Below are 17,490 nucleotides of genomic sequence, written 5' to 3' on the forward strand. Positions count from 1 at the left end.
GATTATTAGCTGCTTGCATTGTGTGGCCCAAAATAGAAACATCAATCCTAACATCAGTTACATTCGATAGTATCGATTGTACTCTGGTGCTTGAGAGAGCACGTACCCAACCTCAAGTTGTATGATCAGCCAGGCCTTGTACCTGCTCGCAGAGTGACGTTTTACTACTTCCGGCCTTCTATGTCGGTCGTAGCAGGTATTTTATGTATGCCCCTAAAACGCCCTCAAAACGCTGAGGCGCGCCTGCGTTTTCAGACCACCACCCCCGTCAACACCCACAAACGGCCTTTCATGTCAATCAACTCTCGGAAGTCACTTCCTGCTCGTAAGCCGAACGATCGACAGCATTTTGGATCGCAAGGCCTCGTACGCACATGCGCACAACTAACCATGCGCATGCGTGGTTTGGAAAAATCGGATGCGTACGACCGAGCGGCCGCTTACGACCGACTATGAATGAGGTCCATGGTGCTCTGTGATTAAAGTCTATCTAAATGTGATATGTATGTGCACCAGCTATAATGTACATTATACAGAGATCTGAGCGTGTTTTGGTTTTGGCTCTAAATAATCTTTGTATTTTGTTCTTGGCAAAACCACCCTCAAGTGTTTTGGTTTCGGATTCGGTTTTCTTTAAAATTTGATAAAAACATCTAAAATCTTGTAACTTGATACCTGTTTTTGTTCCTATATTATTATCATCAATAACAGGGGCGTATCTAGAATGGGTGCAGTGTGTGCGGGGCACACGGGCACCCTGGTCCAGGGGGGCCCCACACAGCACACACTGCACCCATATTATTTTAAACTTACCTGTCCGTGGTCCCGCGTCAGGTGTCAGCGCTGCTCAGAACACCGGAAAATGGCTGCCGCTGCAGTAGACTCTCTAGTGCCCAGAGTCTACTAAGGCTCCGGTGGCTGGCTAGCCGCGTCAATTGGCTGCCGGCCACCGGGGTGAGAGGAGGCCCCGTCCTCGCTTAAGACGCCCCTGATCAATAACATTCCTTTCCAGTCACTTTTGTCCACCTCACACCATCTGAAATCACGAGGGAGGGACTTAAGTTGCAATCCAATCCACGAGAGATTCGGGTTTTAGATCCGAGTTCCGAACTTGCAAAAAGACCCGAGTTGGCATTCGGTTGCTCTCGAAAACCTCCAAAGTGATCCGAGCTGGGATTTGGTTCGACTAGGGAACCTCAAAGTTCGCATGTGTTCGATTTTCCACAAACCCGAACCGGTCATCTCTAGTTACCACCATAGAATTTCGGAGCATTCACCTTTGTTACATGACTGTGGGGAGTCAGCCACCTTCCTTAGGGACATATTTATTAATTATGAGGACTTGGTCCAATAATTAAAAATGTTTTATTGCAACAATAAGAAACAAATTATTGCCGTCATTTAACAAAAATCAGAACCAGAGACCGGGGTCTCTGATACTAGCTCGTCCTTGTGTTGCGTTAAAATGAGAGTGATTACGTTACTAACATACAAAAAAGATTTACAGATGCACAACTCAAACATTACTCATTATATATAATACATATTACAATAGCATTTTGCAAATAAAAAAAGAGGTTTTGGCATAATCATGGCCATGGTAATGGGCCTACCCACCGCGCCCAGGTAACCTCTGAGGGTAGGTCCCTAACATACTGGGGTTGAAATCCAGAGCGCACTGGACAAACAATGGAAGTGCTAAAAGTAAAAGAAAGGAAAAATGTGTATTTAATGCGATGCCCTGAAGCAGCCCAACCAAAGCAATCCAGGGGACCCACGCCCCAAAAATCAACCCATAGCTGCACTACAGTATAAACATTTTTAGGACTTACCTAGATTGTGTCTCTTGTTAAAGTGCAGTCAAAATGCCAGATCCCTGCTTAAAACCAATTAGGGACAATTGTTTGTGTAATATATGTATTATTTTCACATCTTTATTTCTCACCTCCCTACATGCAGCAGCTGCTCTTATCTATCCTACACCTTTTTACACTTCACCTTTCCTTATTGGAGCGATGCCCTGGGGTGGCTCAGCTGGGCTGGTTTGGGGGTGTCCTGCGCTCTGGATTTCAACCCCAGTATGTTAGGGACCTACCCTCAGAGGTTACCTGGGCGCGGTGGGTAGGCCCATAACCATGGCCATGATTATGCCAAAACCTCTTTTATTATTTGCAAAATGCTATTGCAAAATGTATTATATATAATGAGTAATGGGCTTGATTCAGAGCCAGACGCTATTTGCGCTCGCTCATCCAGAAAAAGGGGTGGCTATTTAAATTAACCGTTCGCTCTTTGCGGTCTGTTCACGCCTCTATGTCTGAACGAGCGAACAAAACATGCAAACGTAATTTTGAAAAAAACGCCCCCTGGCCGCTCGCATCATACGTCATGTCCGCTATTTATTAGATTAATCGAGTACATCAGACGGCGTATGAACTGCTCGCTATTCTTGTGGTTGGTTTTTCCTACCACAATCATGCGAGCAGTTCTAACTATAAAACAACCAAGTGACGTGGTCGATGACGCTGCTTTAGTAATTATGCACACCCTTTAAACGTCCGTTTTGACCTTTAGGCACACCTGCGTTCGGATCTCCACTCCACATTTTCAAGCACCGTCCCCTGTTACCACCCACAAGCCTCATTCTGTCACTCAAAATAGCAGGCATTCGCTATTTAGCGAGCACACGATTTTCGGCTGCACTGACTGGTTCGCGCATGCGTATTAAAATCCGTACACATGCGCAGTTGTGCGAACATCGGTCGGAATGAACGAGCGGCCGCTTACGAGCGGCTCTCAATCAGGCCCAATGTTGGAGTTGTGCATCTGTAAATCTTTTTTGTATGTTCACAACAATAGTCTCCACAGGTAGCACCTCCCATTACATATATTTTCAGGGTGTGCGGTCTAGGGCCCCCCTTTCCAGTGATTACGTTACTGTTAGCTGGGACCTGCTCACGCTTCTGCGCATGTACGGTCATCAGACTGCGCTAATGTTCATTGCCACAGAGGGTTCCTACAGATCCTTCTCTTGGTAAATGTTGCGATGTGTAACCCATATGCTGAAGATAGTGACAGCTACTGGGGGCCAAGCTTCACATTCCGGACCTTGGTAAGTTTGACATTTTAGAGACCTATGGGGGCTTCTTTTGCAATTGGACACCTGGGATCACAGCAGATATTTATTATATCTTCTGCGATCCTCTGTACACATATCTAGGTGATACTTCGTATTTGCAGGTACCCCCTGAAAATGGGTGTTTTGGAGGGATATCCCACTAATATTAATATTAAGGGGTGTTTTTATCAAACAATGGGCCATATTCAATTAATTTTACATCGGCGAATAAGTTCCGCCTGCCTGACTTTTCGCCACCTTTGCGTGTTATGGACACGAAAACTTTTCAATTGCCAAATAGGCGAAAATGGGACCCGGCGAATGTGAAACAGGCAGAAAGTGCAGGATGAATTGCGGGAATCACTCTGTACCCCAGAAAAAGATGGTCTGACATCGGAAATCATTATGGTAGTTTAGTATTAGCCCTAATTGAACTAATTAGGGTACTTAGTGGTGGTAATTGCTTGCTATTAGCGTCTTGGTAAAAGTGGTGAAGAATGGTATACAGCAGTGTTTTTTGGCGCAAATAAGTAGTCCCATCACATTTGGGGTGCTTGTAAATGGGTAATAGCATATTATAATGTCTCTAAAGTGTAGTTTTTGAAAAGTGAAATTCCTCCGTCATACAAACACCTGCAAACCCCAAAACACTTGGGACCTTAATCAGAGGCGGTTGCAAGAAGCGATCGCCCTCTCTGAATGAGGGCGGCGCTTCTGTTTTTTTGGTGCAGCCTCCTGTTCGCTAGCTACGCTGTGGGTTACCACCCACAGCTTAGCTAGCGACCAGGGTGATGGTCGCGATGGTGATCACCATCGCGACCATCGGGGCTTGCGACCAGACCCTAAGGTTGGGTCTGGGCACTCCCAAGCCCCAGGGAGCTTTCTGCTCTGATGGAGCAGGAAGCTCCCCACTGACATTACTGCTGATGTCGATAGGCGTTCCTTAAGGAACGCCTCCATTTTGGAAACCACCCCCCGGCCTGCCTACAAAAAGGGGCGAGCTGTCAATCAACATCGACAGCCGCCCCTTTTGTAGAGAGCTCGAGAGCGAAAGAGTTTCTCTCTCGCTCTGGGGTTTGCGCACGCGCAGTGTGACCGCTGCGCGTGCACAGGGCTACCCATCGACCCAGTTGCGAGCACATCGGTGCTTGCAACCGGGTCTGCATGACCCCCTTGGTCCCTTCTTAGTGCACCCCCAGAAGCTTATTTCGCTAGTTTTTGAAGTTGTCGCTCCACTTTTTTAAAAATTTTCCCCAAATTTCAAAGCAATTTTTTGGGGTGTTCCTGGAAATTTTTTATAATTTTTTTGGATGAATAGGGAGGTGTACCAAGGGTTCTGAGTGGTTTCCCAACATCTGCCCCCCAAAATATAGATTTTACACTTTTTTTCACCTGCTATTCTGTTGAGAAAAAGTATCGCCTATTTCAGTGCCTTGACTTTCCGCATAGGCGAAAAACGGAACGGAGAAAAAAAAACAGGCTAAATTTTCGCAAAAAACCACGCGAAAACGTCTTTTCGCTTCTATTTGAATACGGCCCCATAAGTCTTAACATCTTATGCACTGGTGGAAACATGCTCACAATGGTTGTGCGAGACTCTTCATAACTTATATCATCTAGGGAATCTCATGATTTACAACCAATGTGCTCAATATCAGTGAAAACTAGATTTTCAGCCCACGTGACAGCCCACAACCAACTAACATTACCAATCACTGTGGTACAGTCTGCATAAGAGCAAATAAGGTTTTATTCAGACTATGCCACAGTGTTAATATTAGATTATTTTCAATCCCTTTGGGGCCAATTCAATTAGGGGCGATGGGCCACCAAACATACCTCGATGATTGGCTGTGCACATATCCGCTCACTGCGGTAAGCTGAACATTGTAAGTCTATGGGGTGCTAGGAAAAACCTGCGATGTGGGTGGCTGCCATGTTACGTTACGGAAAGATACATTGTGTCAAACCCTCTCATTGAATCTCCCCCTATGTCTAAATATCAATAGAGAACAGATTACATTGTTGTTGCCATTCACACATAACACACAAACATACACCCCTGTACCCACCTTGTAGGCAGCCACGTGGAGCGCTGTGAAGCCGTTTTTAGTCAGTCTGGATGGCCGTAAGCCTTTTAGCATCAGTGTCCTAATGTGTGACTTATTACCTGCAAAATAAACACACAGCTCTACAGGGATGTACTAATATCATATTCTATGCAGTCATCTCCAGGAGAGCCCCTATAGCATGCACTAGCAAGTAACAATCAGGCCGGATGAACGTACAGTTGGGTTGATTTTTGGGGCGTGGGTCCCCTGGATTGCTTTGGTTGGGCTGCTCCAGGGCATCGCATTATATACACATTTTTCCTTTCTTGCACTTTTAGCACCTCTATTGTTTGTTTAATATATATGTATTATTTTCACATCTTTATTTTTACCTTACTATATGCAGCAGCTGCTGCTCTTATCTATCCTGCACCTTGTTACACTTCACCTTTCCTCATTAGAGTGATGCCCTGGGGTGGCTCAGCTGGGCTGGTTTGGGGGTGTCCTGTGCTCTGGATTTCAACCCCAGTATATTAGGGACCTACCCTCAGAGGTTACCTGGGCGCGGTGGGTAGGCCCATAACCATGGCCATGATTATGCCAAAATCTGTATTCATTTATTGCAAAATGTATTATATTATGTATAATTAGTAGTGTTGGAGTTGTGCACCTGTAACTCTTCTTTTTTGTGTATGCAACAATAGTCTCCACAGGTAGCACCTCCCATTATATATATATATATATATATATATATATTTATATTCAGGGTGTGCAGTTTAGGGCCCTTTTCTACATAGTAAATTTATCCCGTAAGCCCACGGCCTTGGGCTCCACTCTTTCCACTGACCACACATTTTCACTGTTCTACGTAAATGAACCCAACTACAGCCTTCCGGCTCCCCCCGCAGTGTGTGATGATGGGAGAGACGTCATCACGCTGACGTCTCTCCCATAGTTCAGTGGAAGAGCCGGGACTCGGAGCGGACAGCGGTGGTCGCGTCAAGAGTGGGGATTCAGGTAAGTTGTGATTTATTTAAATTTGTGTGTGTGTGTGTGTAAGGGGCGCTGAATAGAGGGGACCGCTACAGGGGGCACTGCATAGGGGGGGCCGCTACAGGGGTCACTGTATAGGGGGCCCATTTCATGGGGCACTGGGGGGGGCGCTACTAGGGTCAATGCATAGGGGGACAACTACTGGGGGCACTGTATAGGGGGGACTACTACTGGGGGCAATGCATAGGGGTGGACTACTACTGTGGGCACTATATAAGGGGGAGTACATAGGGGGGGCCACTACTGGGTCTGGGGGCACTACTGGGGGAACTGTATAGGGGGGACCACTATTGGTGGCATTATATAAGGGGCACTGCATAGGGGGACCACTACTGGGGGCACTGCATAAGGGCCATTACTACAGTGGGCACTGCATAGGGGGGGACCATTACTGGGGGCACTGCATAAGGGGCACTGCTACTGGGGACATTGCATAAGGGGCCCCCACAGACCTTAATCCGGCCCTGGCAGTCGCACACCCCTAGTTAAGGCCCAGGCAGAGAATATACAGTGATTTCAGTCTGATAGACCCTGAGGGAGAAACAGCTGTCACCACCTCAGAGTCATCCCAAATGGGAGAAAGAGGTGGCCGGACAGGTTGTAGAGAAGTGAAGAAGCTGCAGAAGCTTCTATACGCACTGATATTCCAGCTGAGGCTGAAATCAGAGGGGAAGCTGTCCCAGCAACACATGTCCAGGCACCACAAAGTCACCTGCTTTCAGAGACAGTTACTTTAAATCATTCTCGTACATTCACTGCAGACAGTGCTGCAACTGTCCTTAGTATATAAGCTTTACTCTCTAGCCAACGTTTTCTGTGCACCAACTGGCCACAACGAGTACTCTAATGCTTTATACTACAAAGACTATTTAATGCTTTATACTACAGAGACTATTTCTTGCAGAATTATTACATTTAATCATTTTGTGTAGGATTTAATTGTCATTTATTTGATACAGTGTAAGATATAACTTTAATTATATATTTTTTTGTAACTGAATTAGACCTTAAACCAGATAGCTGAATAAACTATCTTATTATTTTGCATCATATCTTTGTCTCTATCCCTGTTAACTTGGAGACAGACCTTGCCTTTCTGCCAGGCAGGACAGCAAATATTTTCAGAAGAGAACCATCCTACATTAAGGTACCTCAACTCATAAAGCATTGCTCCCACTTCACCCTATAAGCCACCAGGGTATTACAGATGTACGAAGTAAAATTGTGACATAAATAAGCCGCATCCCTGATCTCCCATTACGTGTCCAGTCCCAGGCAAACCCCACCCACATTAGTGCAAGGGTCCACTAAACAGGACAGTCCCACCAATATGGAGACCGCTCTTAGGAGGTGTGCATTGCTGATCATACAATGGGAGCGATTTTACACTACACAAAGTGCTCCAGCCCAGAGACTCCCACTTACTTCTGGATTGCAGTAACCTGGGCCGAATTCATTAATCAGTGAGAGCAGTGTTTTTATAGCATTTATTATACCAAAAGTTTTTGCAAAACAAAGTATAAGCGGGTAACAAGGAGCTGAGGTTTATGTACCATTGGAGGTATTCCGCGTTTTGCCGATCGGATTGAAACCCGTCACAGATGCTTGTCGGTTTACAAGTGGTTTAAACCAATGGAACAAAAATGCAGTATCTACAGCCATGGCCAAAAGTTTTGAGAATGACACAAGTATTGGTTTTCACAAAGTTTGCTGCGTCAGTGTTTTAAGACCTTTTTGTCAGATGTTACTATGGTATACTGAAGTAACATTACAGCATTACATAAGTGTCAGGTGTTGCTATGGTATACTGAGGTAACATTACAGCATTTCATAAGTGTCAAAGGTTTTTATTGACAATTACATTAAGTTTATGCAAAGAGTCAATGTTTGCAGTGTTGACCCTTCTTTTTCAAGACCTCTGCAATTCGCCCTGGCATGCTGTCACTCACCTTCTGGGCCACATACTGACTGATGGCCGCCCATTCTTGTGTAATCAATGCTTGGAGTTTGTCAGAATTTGTGGGTTTTTGTTTGTCCACCAGCCTCTTGAGGATTGACCACAAGTTCTCAATGGGATTAAGGTCTGGACAGTTTCCGGGCCGTGGACCCAAAATTTTTATGTTTTGTTCCCCGAGCCACTTAGTTATCACTTTTGCCTTATGGCAAGGTGCTCCATCATGCTGGAAAAGGCATTGTACGTCACAAAACTGTTCTTGGATGTTTGGGAGAAGTTGCTCTTGGAGGATGTTATGGTACCATTATTATATAAAGAATAAAGAATGGTACCATAACATCCTCCAAGAGAAACTTCTCCTAACCATCCAAGAACAGTTTGGTGATGAACAATGCCTTTTCCAGCATGATGGAACACCTTGCCATAAGGCAAAAGTGATAACTAAGTGGCTCGGGGAACAAATCATCAAAATTTTTCGGTCCATGGCCAGGAAACTCCCCAGACCTTAATTCCATTGAGAACTTGTGGTCAATCCTCAAGAGGCTGGTGGACAAACAAAAACCCACAAATTCTGACAAACTCCAAGCATTGATTAGGCAAGAATGGGCGGCCATCAGTCAGTATGTGGCCCAGAAGTTGAGTGACAGCATGCCAGGGCGAATTGCAGAGGTCTTGAAAAAGAAGGGTCAACACTGCAAATATTGACTCTGCATAAATTTTATGTAATTGTCAATAAAAGTCTTTGACACTTATGAAATGCTGTAATGTTACTTCAGTATACCATAGTAACATCTGACACTTATGTAATGCTGTAATGTTACTTCAGTATACCATAGTAGCATCTGACACTTATGTAATGCTGTAATGTTACCTCAGTATCCATAGTAACATCTGACACTTATGTAATGCTGTAATGTTACATCAGTATACCATAGTAACATCTGACACTTATGAAATGCTGTAATGTTACCTCAGTTTACCATAGTAACATCTGACACTTATGAAATGCTGTAATGTTACCTCAGTATCCATAGTAACATCTGACACTTATGTAATGCTGTAATGTTACATCAGTATACCATAGTAACATCTGACACTTATGTAATGCTGTAATGTTACCTCAGTATACCATAGTAACATCTGACACTTATGTAATGCTGTAATGTTACCTCAGTATACCATAGTAACATCTGACACTTATGTAATGCTGTAATGTTACATCAGTATACCATAGTAACATCTGACACTTATGTAATGCTGTAATGTTACCTCAGTATACCATAGTAACATCTGACACTTATGTAATGCTGTAATGTTACCTCAGTATACCATAGTAACATCTGACACTTATGTAATGCTACCTCAGTATACCATAGTAACATCTGACAAAAAGGTCTAAAAACACTGAAGCAGCAAACTTTGTGAAAACCAATACTTGTGTCATCCTCAAAACTTTTGTCCATGGCTACAGAGCGGTGGCGTATATCTATAATGGGTGCAGTGTGTATGGGGCACACGGGCCCCAGGTTCTAGGGGGGCCCTGCACCGCACCCATGTTTTTTTTAAACTTACCTGTCCGAGGTCCCACGTCGGGTGTCACTGCTGCTCAGAACACCGGAAAAATGGCGTTCTGTGCATGCGTAGTAGACTCCGGGCACACTCTAGTGCCCGGAGTCTACTAATGCTCCGGTGGCTGGCCAGCCGCGTCAGTCTCTGCAGCCAGCCACCAGGGAGAGAGGAGGGGTGCACACAGGCCCCCTCCTCTCTTAAAACGCCCCTGCTACAGAGTATGAGCCCAATCAGAAGATGAGGGCTCCCAGTATACTTTTAATGAACACACAGCCATTTACCAACTATCCCCCCAGGTGTCATTAGGCCAGGTACTGGTATAAGCTCCCTTCCCTGCTCCGTCTCTGATCTGGGCCCCTGATTGCCCACTAGACGAGAACCTAGGCTGCCTTATGGATAACCCAGCTCCAGCCTCAGATGCTCGTTACTCGCACACACTAAAATGGACATTTTGCGCATGGATGACGCACATTTTTATATATTTGATCCATACTGTAGACTATTGTGTCTTTATTACTGCGAGCTCTCGAAACTGGATTCACGGTGGCGCCCCAGTCTGGCACAAGCTTTTCAGATAAACCCTGTTTATGTTGGAATAGTTTGAGCAGCGATTTGCTCCTCACAGCTCATTTGAATAAAACGATTGCTCGGCTTATTCTACCATTAAATGTGTTTATTTTTTTTATTCATACCTTAAATAAAAGTAGCATTTTTCTATTCCCATCGTCACATACTTACCGCCACAGATACAGCACAGGTGAAGTAGAGATAGGCCATTCTCAGTTCGATAGTTTAAATTGACTTTGCCGAAGGCTTCTTCTGTGCTGCAAAATAGATTTTACAGCTGATCACACAGGCTTTATCCGTTGTGCTATTTTATTTAGTTATGTGAATTTTAATCAGACACATATAAAAAAAAGTAAAGCATTGATGGGTTTAAACTGAGGTACACTGATTGACAGCATGATGTTGAAGCAAAATTAAATTCAGAAAAGGAAAATGCTTATTTTTAAAACTCCCTGCATGAGGCATCGCTGTGGTTGTGATAATATAAAGAGGGTCAGTTAATATCTTATGCACATTTTACAGTCTCAGTTTTGTCTGACTGGAACATCCTGTGATACAGGCATTTGTGGTCGTACAGTAGCTGGTGGCCCATTACTGTAAAACAGAGGTTCCCAAACTTTGCCATTACAGTCCAGGTTTTCAGGAGATCCATGCTTGAGTTCAGAGGGTTAAATCAAATTGACTGAGGAATTAATTAAGTCACCTGTGCTCAAGCATGGATATCAATAAAACCTGGACTGTAATGGCAGAGTTTGGGAATATGTACTAAAGCCTTGGATAGAGATAAAGGGGGTGATTCAGACCCGGTCGTTCGCGCCGATGCGCTCGGACCGGGTCAATGGCCCCCCACAGAGCATGCGCACGATGGCGCCGGCGCCGTCGTGCGCATGCGTGAGACCCGCTACGACCGACAGCGCCGGTCATAGCGGGTCTCGATCCAAAGGGGGCGAGCTGTCGATGTTGATTGACAGCTCGCCCCGTTTGGAAGGCGGGCCGGGGGGGGTGGCAGCCCAAACGGAGGCGTTCCCATGGGAACGCCTACCGTTTGGGGGAGGCCCCACTGACATCACTAGTGATGTCAGTGGAGAGCTTCCGGATCAGACAGAGCCAGAAGCTCTCCGGGACTTACGACAAGGGAGACCCTACCCTAGGGTCTCGTCGTAAGCCCCGATGGTCGCGATGGTCAGACCATCACCGGAGCAGTCGTTACAGCTGTGGGTGTTAACCCACAGCCTAACGACCGCAACAGAGGCGGGCGGTCAGGATGCAAGTGGCCGCCCAGTTTCTGAGCGACCGCTTGCATCCTCCGACCACCTCTGAATGAGGCCCAAAGTACCAACCAATCAGCTCCTAACTGCCATTTTTTCAAACATTGGGGTCTATTTACTAAGCCTTGGCTGGAGATAAAGTCAATGGAGATAAATTACCAGCCAACCAGCTCCTAACTGCCATGTCACAGACTGTGGTTGCAAAAATGACAGTTAGGAGCTGGTTGGCTAGTACTTTATTTCCATTCATGTTATCTCCATCCAAGGCTTAGTAAATAGACCCCATAGCTTGTAAAATGACAGTTAGGAGCTGATTGGTTGGTACTTTATCTCTCTCCACGACTTAGTACATCTCCCCCAGTCTATGTTTTTCCCATAGTAAACGGAATCTGCCACTGTACGGGTAACTTCTAAGGAACTACTTCTGTCAGACCAGATAATAGCAGAGTGGGCTTCTCGCAGTCTGACATGTGGAATTTAATATTTTAGGATTTAGTGACATTTTCATGGAAGTAAGTTCTCCCTGTACAGCTGCATTTACTAACATGGGGGGGGGGGGGCGACTGTCAAAATTAAATTAATGAATGGCAAAAACATTTACAGACGGCAAATGGATTCACAAATACAGCCGGACACAATGAGCTAAGAACCTGAACACTTACTGGGGTATTCAATTTGGAGCGAAAGTTTCGGAATCGGCGATAAATTATCGCTGATGACGTCATTTTCGCCGATTTCAATTATCCCCATATTCAATTTTTTCGAACCTGCGAAAAGTCTTTGAAAAAAAAAACGGGGATAACTTTTCACCACTGAATAGGTGGCGAAAAAAAGTGCACAATTGGGGTTTAGGGGTGCAGGCTTAAAAAAAAAAATAGCCTGCACCCCTGGGAATGACATTCTAAAAATAACTGTGTCAAAAAAAGTTTTTTAAAAAATAGGGACACCACAAAAAATTAATTAAAAAATTGGGGTGAAAAAAAAAAAAAGGATAAAAATGTTTAAAAATATGGAAATAGGTTCAGGGCTATTCTGTAAGTATGCGGCACGTGTTTTCTAGAATAGATTATTAGCGGCAGGTGCATGTTTGCAGAATTTTAAAAAAATTATATTAGGGACATAAAAATATGCTAGTACCCATTTTCATGTACCCCAAATTTGATGGGACCACTTAAAAAATGTGAAAAAATAACCTAAGTGCTCTTCTACAACACTTCTTCAATGTCCGGAAAAAAACACCTGCTGCAGCTATTTAAAACCCTGACTTTCATTTGCAGGCTAAAACGGGGGTACCCATAGTGATCCCCCATGTTTTTACATCTTTAGTGGGGTCCTACAATTTATTCTAGGTAAATCCCATTTTTTTTTGCAGATCCTATTTCGCCGGCTCCAGGATGATGGTCGCGATGGTCAAGACCATCGGGCTTGCGACGAGACCCTTGTTTTAGGGACTCGTGGCCACAAGCCCCAGAGAGCTTCTGGCTCTAATAGAGCCGGAAGCTCTCCCACTGACATCACTGGTGATGTCAGTGGGGCCGCCCACAAATGGCAGGCGTTCGCTTGGGAACGCCTCCGTTTGTGAAGCCACCCCCCGGCCACGCCTACAAAACGGGGTGAGCTGTTGATCAACATCGACAGCCGTCCCTTTTGTAGTGAGCCACGGAGCAAGAGATTTTCTCTCTCGCTAAGGGGCTTGCGCACACGCAGTGCGGTCGCTGCACGTGCGCAGAGCACACCATCGACCCGCTCACGAGCGCTCAAGCGCTTGCGAGTGGGTCTGAATCAGGCCCTTTGTGCGCTACATGGGGTGAGGTGCGTGGCGGGTCTAAGACGTTCTGCCATGGGTAGGAATTCCCGGACTTTCATACCTATTTTCTTAATTCAGCATCTGTGTCTCAATGTGGCTGCACCCACATTCGCTTATAGTGTACTGGGCGCTTAGGATTAGTATGTTTGTCACAATGCAGCTGGTATACATCGCAGATGTAGAATAAGGCTGCGTAGCTGGATATATAGTGCGGCTCACTCATATCGGTTCTCGGTCATTTGCCTGTTTTACCAGGTTAGCTAATGGCAGCTGCATGCAATGCCAGTGGCAGCGTTCAGGGAACTCGTACATTTTATTTTTGTGAAACTAAGACACATATTCAATAGATGGACGGCAATTCATAAAAATGGACCCTAATTTTACTCTGCTGCTGGAAATGCACTGATTGCACTAATTGGACCCCATAACACATCTTGCATGATGAGACAACAGACATTCGGCGATCAGGCCAATTGTTCAGATCGTAAAATGTTTGGCCAGCTTAACAATATTTACAGTATTTAACGATTACCAGGAAACTTTCAATTATCTACTAACTTTCCGTCTTCCGCGCTACGAGATTCGTCCTTGAGGGACTTTCACCCAAGTATCTACAGTTAGGAGTGAGCTCCACTACTCCCGCTGTCTTAAGCTGGCCACACACACAGATTGGGTTGGGCAGTATGCCAGTGTTAGACTAAATCGGCTAGACATTGCTCTGTGTATTGGCTGAGGATCTCCATCGTCGTGGGTGGCATCGGGACATCTGGAAGTGGAGTTATGGACAGAGAAGACACGTGTACATCATGATGAGGCTGCTCCGTGCAGGGCCTGAAAGAACAGATCTGGGCAATGTGGCCACACATGTGTCCAACGGGGGGAATGCATCAAAACTTGTCTACTTGTCCTTGTCTCCACTCTTTAGAAGGTTTGATACATCTCCCCATCTCCTCATAGCAGAATAAAATTCTGCTATGAGGTCAGAATTGGTTTGAAATATCTGTATATTGGGACATTTTGGGAATTTTTGAGACCCCCATGCTTTCTATTGTCACAAAATGTAATCCTCCAAAATGTTCTCTTTTGAACTAAAGTGCTATCTGCATCCCGCATAACCGTGTGCCTATAAGGGTGGAGGTAACTATCGAGGTATCAGAGCTACAGAGGCTGGAGAGGAGTCTGACTGGGTGTGGTAGGGAAATACATAAACTAGGAGTGGGATGGGAGAAGTAGCAGCAAGCATGAGGTCATTATTAGACAGGAAGTGAAGTCATTATCAGACAGGAAGTGAGGTGCAGGTCAGGGGTAGAGCTAAGAATGAATGAGGAAGACTAGTGAGGTGTGAGACATACTGTATTAAGGGCTGGTGTTGTTGAGGGCTTTATGGGTGAGGGTAAGAAATTATTATTGGATTTTGGAGGATATGTGTTAGGATCCGCAGGTAGCGGATCATCTTGGTTGCAGGTCCCAGCCATAGTTGTGACAGGGACACTGTATTTTGTCTTGTCCCACTTTCAGCTGTTGCAAGCAGCTGGAAATCCTGTCTTGTCTGTGTGCAGCTCATAGCCTGTCAATCCTGCCTGACTGTTTGCTGATCTCAGGTGCTCACTAATTAATCATCTGTCTCTGTGCAGAACTCAGGTGCACACTAGCCTATGATTAGGAAAAGCTCTCTACAGGAAATGGCTTTGATTGGACCCTGCATCTCTCAAGTTTCAGCCAGCCCTGCACTCAGCGCTGGTTATATTATCTGACGTCCAGAGAATGTTTGTTCTGTGCTCAGAAGTCTGAATCTTTGCCTTGTCCCACAATTCCTGTATGCGGTCATTCTTCCAGTGTGCTGCACCTGTCTGTTTGTTTAGTAGTAGCCTTTGAATTATACCCTGCTACCACGTGTGGCATTTTTTACCAGAGTCCAGTCAAGCCGTGTCAGTCTGCTTCCAGCCTGTGTTCCTGTCGTGCCTGAGTTCACCTGTCTGCCATATTGTTCCAGACACACCTTAGCCTGCAAGACCACATCACGACCTGAATAACTCTCGGGTCTCATCATATCCTGCATTCATCTCAGCTATCAAGCCGCATCTCACCTGTCAGCCGCACCACGAAACACAAGGCCGCATCAGAGTCTGCATTCATCTCGGCTGTCTTAGCCACATCACGGCCCATAAGGCTGCATCATAGCCTGCATTCATCTCGGCTCTCAAGCCGTATCTTGGCTGCCATAGTTGCACCCCGGCCCTCAAGGCCGCACCTTGAACTTGTTGCTTCAGCCACTGATCCTGCCACATCATTGTTCATTTTCCTAGCTTGTATTTTGTCTGTCAAATCCTTGTCTGTATCTTGTGTCTAAAGGTAGGTAATTACCATGTATTTAGGCGCTCCTCAACATAAATGCTGTGACGGAGTCGACCGTATAGATGACATAGGTCAGTGTAGACATAAAATAAAATTTATTAATGAATACAAGGTGATGCATGGAATATAAATGCATACAGTCAAGACGTGCTGTAGATTCAAAAGGGATGAGAATTCACAGAATCAGTTGATAAATACTGGGTGAGGCAGAAAAATGGTATCTGCCATGGACATTAGACATATGCAATAGGTGAATTATATATATTGTGGATGAATCAAGGCATGAAACATAAGACAAATGACAGGTCTGGTGAGTTCTGATTGCAGCAGGAAATGTGACTCCTGTTTTTAAAATAAGCACTATCGTGCAATGTACAAATAAATGGTAATAATTGTACACTTGGTAGTAGGCAAAAAAGTACAGGATATCATACCCGGTGGGTGATGGGGAGCCAGCGGGTGTTGAATTGCAGGGTGCCCTTGAAGAAGAGACCCAGTATCTCGAAACGCGTCAGCAAGCTACACCTGTAATCACTTCCAAGGACTCTGGACTTTTTCCACAGGATCTGATTTCCGTTTGGGTAAAGCGTAAGGAGCCTTGCAGGGCAACCCGGGCACCCTGCAATTCAACACCCGCTGGCTCCCCATCACCCACCGGGTATGATATCCTGTACTTTTTTGCCTACTACCAAGTGTACAATTATTACCATTTATTTGTACATTGCACGATAGTGCTTATTTTAAAAACAGGAGTCACATTTCCTGCTGCAATCAGAACTCACCAGACCTGTCATTTGTCTTATGTTTCATGCCTTGATTCATCCACAATATATATAATTCACCTATTGCATATGTCTAATGTCCATGGCAGATACCATTTTTCTGCCTCACCCAGTATTTATCAACTGATTCTGTGAATTCTCATCCCTTTTGAATCTACAGCACGTCTTGACTGTATGCATTTATATTCCATGCATCACCTTGTATTCATTAATAAATTTTATTTTATGTCTACACTGACCTATGTCATCTATACGGTCGACTCCGTCACAGCATTTATGTTGAGGAGCGCCTAAATACATGGTAATTACCTACCTTTAGACACATAGGCCCTCATTCAGAGCCGTACGCTCTGAGCAGAGCGCACGCTCTGAATGAGGGCCGGGCTCCATTTTCATGGAGCGTCCTCCTGGACGCTCGTATAGCTGTGGGTCACCACCCACAGGCTATACGAGCGTGCATTTTGATGGCCGCGATGGTCGTGACCATCGCGACCATCGAATTTGCGAGCCGGAGCCTGCGGTTGAGGTTTTCAACCGCAAGCTCCGGAGTGATTTTGGCTCTATCAGAGCCAAAATCACTCCCACTGACATCACTAGTGATGTCAGTGGGCCGGCTTCTGACGGGAGGCGTTCCCGTGGGAACGCCCCCGTCAGGGAGGCACGCCCCCGGCACGCCCACCAAAGGGGGCGTGCTGTCAATCAACATTGACAGCACGCCCCCTTTGATCGGACACAACGAGCGAAGGAAAGTCCTTCGCTCGTCGTGTCTGGCGCATGCGCACGACGGAGCTCCCTCCGTCGTGCGCATGCTCAGTGCAGACCATCGACCCACTTGCGAGCGGACAGCCGCTCGCGAGTGGGTCTGAATCAGGCCCATAATTCAGACTTTGGTTTTCACTAGGGAAAACCCATTACAATTCACGGCCCGCTTACCCTCAACAGGAGCGCCCGGTTTCACCAATACAC

At 45.5% G+C, this 17,490-nt stretch overlaps 1 protein-coding gene across 4 annotated transcripts in view; it reads right to left on the bottom strand.

Moving 5' to 3' along the window:
* Nucleotides 1-17,490, bottom strand: part of TNNI3K (TNNI3 interacting kinase) — an 840,867-nt gene that overhangs the window by 796,760 nt on the left and 26,617 nt on the right. For all 4 annotated transcript variants that reach the window (XM_088470772.1, XM_088470769.1, XM_088470770.1 and 1 more), the window contains exons 3-4: nucleotides 10,484-10,569; nucleotides 5,191-5,288 (exon numbers count right to left, since the gene is read on the bottom strand). In XM_088470772.1, the coding sequence (XP_088326898.1) occupies nucleotides 5,191-5,288; nucleotides 10,484-10,569 (184 nt within the window). The remainder of the gene's footprint in view (nucleotides 1-5,190; nucleotides 5,289-10,483; nucleotides 10,570-17,490) is intronic.

The sequence above is a fragment of the Taudactylus pleione genome, unplaced genomic scaffold (assembly GCF_031769625.1).
Source record: "Taudactylus pleione unplaced genomic scaffold, aTauple2 ptg000103l, whole genome shotgun sequence".
NCBI lineage: Eukaryota > Metazoa > Chordata > Amphibia > Anura > Myobatrachidae > Taudactylus > Taudactylus pleione.